General features: G+C 45.2%; 1 protein-coding gene across 1 annotated transcript; it reads left to right on the top strand.

Moving 5' to 3' along the window:
- The first annotated feature begins 1,801 nt into the window (after window positions 1–1,801).
- LOC147881203 (fe(II)/2-oxoglutarate-dependent dioxygenase 4-like) lies at window positions 1,802–3,634 on the top strand. Its single transcript, XM_087370269.1, has 4 exons — window positions 1,802–2,105; window positions 2,189–2,439; window positions 2,557–2,887; window positions 3,000–3,634. The coding sequence occupies exons 1-4, from the start codon at window positions 1,842–1,844 to the stop codon at window positions 3,258–3,260; spliced, it is 1,107 nt and encodes a 368-aa protein (XP_087226395.1). The 5' UTR covers window positions 1,802–1,841; the 3' UTR covers window positions 3,261–3,634.
- Window positions 3,635–3,978: the final 344 nt, after the last annotated feature.

Raw genomic sequence — 3,978 nt, 5'->3', positions numbered from 1 at the left:
AGGACTTCATCTAGATAGATCTTGGTCCCCTTCAGTGTTTCCCATGTACTCATGAGGGTGGATCTATTTGTGGCTGTCTGTAATTTTATAGCCAAGGGCCTCATCTCGGTGCATCTACTTTACCCACTCTCCAAGCTAATTCACAAGTGAGGTTGATTCTCATCGTATCAAAGAGGGTTTTGGCATCTGACATGGGACTATCACCTACAGGTAGACCTCTGACCAGCACATTCAAAGTATTGCTGCCCCAATGTTTTTCTTCTTCAAGTGTTTCATAGATGAGCTCCCTTTTCTTTGGTGTTGTGTCTTTCTTTAGCACATCTTTCCATGCAAGCATATCTGCCTTCCCATTCGTGATTTGTTGTATGAACTCAGCATGTTTCCCTTGCCCCTTTGCATCTTTGAGCTTTTGCATTTGTTCTTTTATGGTGTTCAGCTCCTCGTTTAATAGTGGCTAAAACTCCCCTTCCTCCTAGTGTGCACTTGCCTTTAGTTTGTTATTCTCATCTTGAAGGGCAGCCATCTGGGCTTCTATATCTCAATCTGAGAGGCCAAATGACTTAATTTTTCACCTAGAGCACAATGCATGTCCTCCAACATTTTACCTTTTTCACATGTCCATTTGGTTTTCATCTCCTCTTGCCATTTCTTCATTTCATCTTGCATTTGCGCTCGAAGGTTTGAGAGCTCGTCTCTCTCAGATTTTTGCGTAGGCATTCAATTTCAATGTCTTGTATCTTGTAGACTTCCTTGACTATTGATATGCAAGCCTTGACATTCTGGTCTTCTATCTTCTTCACCTTCGTCCAAATGAGACTATACTTCTAGTCTCTCTCCCCTCTTGTTTTTTGATTGGGTGAGCTCTCTTTTTTCCCCATATTGGCACCCTTTCTTTATCTTGTAATATTCTTGGAGTGTTTTTTTTTTCGCAAGTATAGATTCGGGGCAGATTGCATGAGTTGAGAAGGGGGGCATTGAGGTCTTGAGGGGTTGGCCACCAAGGTTAGCCTCAAGGACTAGGAGCCTCAGGCTGTCTCACAAGCAACGCACAACTATTAGGGGTCAATTGGCCCCCTATGGCGCTAGTGGCGCAATGGAGGAGCCGTGCTGCTTGGGGGCCTTGGGGCTTACACAATTGTCTCCACTACCCTAGCAGCAGGCGTGACACAGGGAGGTGGGGCTGAGAGGCCCCTTGTAATGGCTAGAGGTCTCCTATGACACCCTTGAGGCAAATGAGGCTCCTGCTCTACAGCAAGGGGTGGAGGCGCACGCAGCAAGGGTGGCACTGGGGTGGGTAGGGAGCAACGAACCGCATAGGTGGAGGTGACGAGCCAGGGCGATGGAGGTAGAGAGCGGGTGGAGGCCGAGAGCAAAGACGGGTGGAGGAAGAGAGCAACTAGCCAGCATGGAGGAGCTAGCAAAGACAACTACAAGAATGTGAGATGAGAGAGAGAGAGAGAGAGAGAGAGAGAGAGGAGCTAGCAGCGACAAGTACAAGAATGTGAGATGGTGGTGATCATTACAAAGACAATTAGAGTGGGGGCATGTTTTTGGAAATTTTATAATTTTCAAAAGATGGTTATGTGTTCAACATTGGGTCGATATGGCATGCTTTGCATGCTTTGAAGAGAGCCTCGTACGAAGACGCTATCACTACTCTCGTTGTGCAACTTCAGCGCTACCACGTTTCGGGTCAAAGCTGGAAGGATCCTTTACAGTTCATGCTCGTCTCTGATTTTTTTTTTTGGGTGATTTTTTATGATAGCTGTGATGTGACATTCCCTGGAGCCCCATTTAACACTGTCAAAGCTTCTGGGGCGCTTCTTCATCCAGATTCCTCCATGGCTTCCCCACTCTCAAACTATGCGCTTGCTTGCTTGAATTTTGCGACAACGAACGCTCCCGTCGAGCCTAATAATCCATCTTCTATCCCAGATCAATACATCTGGCCTGAATCCTTACGACCCAAACGAGGTCCTGGCGACAGCGCCCAAAACGAACTTCAAGTTCCGGTCATAGATCTGGCTCGTCTGGAAGGAGACGACGAGCGAGGTACGATAATTGAGGAAATCGGACGTGCGTGCCAGGAGTGGGGTTTTTTCCAGGTCAGTTTCTGCTCCCACATTGCATCTATATTGCTCTCTCGGTCAGATCATGTCTTTAATCGCGACAATTATCTTGTGCGCAGATTGTGAACCACGGGGTTTCTTCGGATCTGATGAAAGGGGCTCTGGACGTCGCTCTTCGGTTCTTTAAGCAGTCGATTGAGGAAAAACTCAAATACAGCACTGCGGATATAAACAGCCAGTTCATCAGTTATGGAACAAGTTTTAACCCTGCAGTGGATCCAGTACTTTCCTGGAGGGAGTTTCTTAGGCATCACGCGAACCCCATAGAAAAGTATCTTGACCTCTGGCCCGATAAACCCACAGATTACAGGTGCTACTTCGTCTTCGTCAGAGCTCAACGATAGCGTGCTTGTGGAGATGTGCTTAACCTTAGGTGAGTCTTGAAAGTCAATGATTTAAGAAATATGTTTTGATCTTGTTTGCGCAGGGAGGTGATGTCAGGGTATTGTGAGGAGGTCCGTTTATTGGCATTGCGACTTCAGTCTGCCATATCCGAAAGCCTAGGTGTCCGCCCCGATTTCGTAGCCAAGGCCTTTGAGAATCCTAACTCGACGCAACTTTTAGTCGCGAATCATTACCCTCCCTGTGCAAACCCAGATATGGCTCTCGGATTTGCACCGCATTCAGATGCCACTGGGATAACGATTCTGCTGCAGCAGGATGATGTGTGTGGGCTTCAGATAAAGCACAACGGGGAGTGGGTCGATGCCAACCCCATCGAGGGTGCACTGGTAATCAATATGGGGGACCAAATGGAGGTGAGATATGCCGGATGCTCTGCATGTGTCGTTGCAACTCAACTGCAGGAAAGTGAACGTATTTATGCTCTGATCTCTGCGTTGTTAGTAACAAATCATGGGTGATGCACAGGTGTTGACCAACGGACGATACAAGAGTGTGGAGCATCGAGCTTTGGTGAATGGGTCGAGGGCTCGCACCTCCATTGCCACAGCTTGGGGCCCCTCGTTGCAGACTATCATAGGCCCTGCAACGGAATTTCTCGATGGAAATCAACCCCCAAAGTATGAAGCCACTATGTTCTTGGACTACCTTAAGGCACTTTATGCTATGGGAGCGCATGGTAAAGCCATGATGAAGTCGAGAATGATAGTCCAAGGAAAAGAAAGTTAGCTTTTGATGTAGATACTAGTGTCATTTTCATCCCTACCATGTTTAGCATCTCAACACCAAAGGCCCATCTAGATGTTCAACCTGAAATGTTGTTATTTACATTGGTAAAAAATGGACTAGCTAAAAGCCCACTTAAATGTTTAACTGGAAATGTTGTCATTTACAAGCATCAAATAACTGGTTATTATATCATCATGAGCCTAACTTTAAAGAAATTAGTTAAATTTCATGTACTCATAAGCACACATGCATCATTTATGCATTGTAGGGTCTCTAGTCCAGAGACCCAATCAAAGGGGCTTAGCATCTCCCTTGAACTCACCCCGTTTCCATGGATGCACAATATAGATACACAAGCACACAAATAGAAGACAAACACATGCATCTATATATGTCTGTAGCATACACATGCAAAACATGAGGTCTTACCATTAGGTTGTTTGGAAGAATGATATTTAGTTTTTTATCTTATACTTCCATTGGTTTGAAGCCATTCAAAAATCTCCTTGAAGGGGGATAATGGATATGGGCACGCGATGATATTTATTTCGGCTTCTTATGGCACATTTGACTTATGTAGTATTTAGTAATGTTTGTGGTATTCTCTTTTTAGATATTGGTAGAATCTTGGTGAAGCTAATTCCGAAATTAGAGATTTCTATATCACCCTTTGAAAAAACTTCTTGAAGTTTTCCTTAAGGGGTTATGTTAAAATATC

This window comes from Dipteris shenzhenensis, chromosome 31 (assembly GCF_047967505.1).
Source record: "Dipteris shenzhenensis isolate YYH24624 ecotype China chromosome 31, Dip_SZ_1.0, whole genome shotgun sequence".
In the NCBI taxonomy this organism is placed as follows: Eukaryota; Viridiplantae; Streptophyta; class Polypodiopsida; order Gleicheniales; family Dipteridaceae; genus Dipteris; species Dipteris shenzhenensis.
This window is presented reverse-complemented; position numbering and strand designations above follow the sequence as displayed.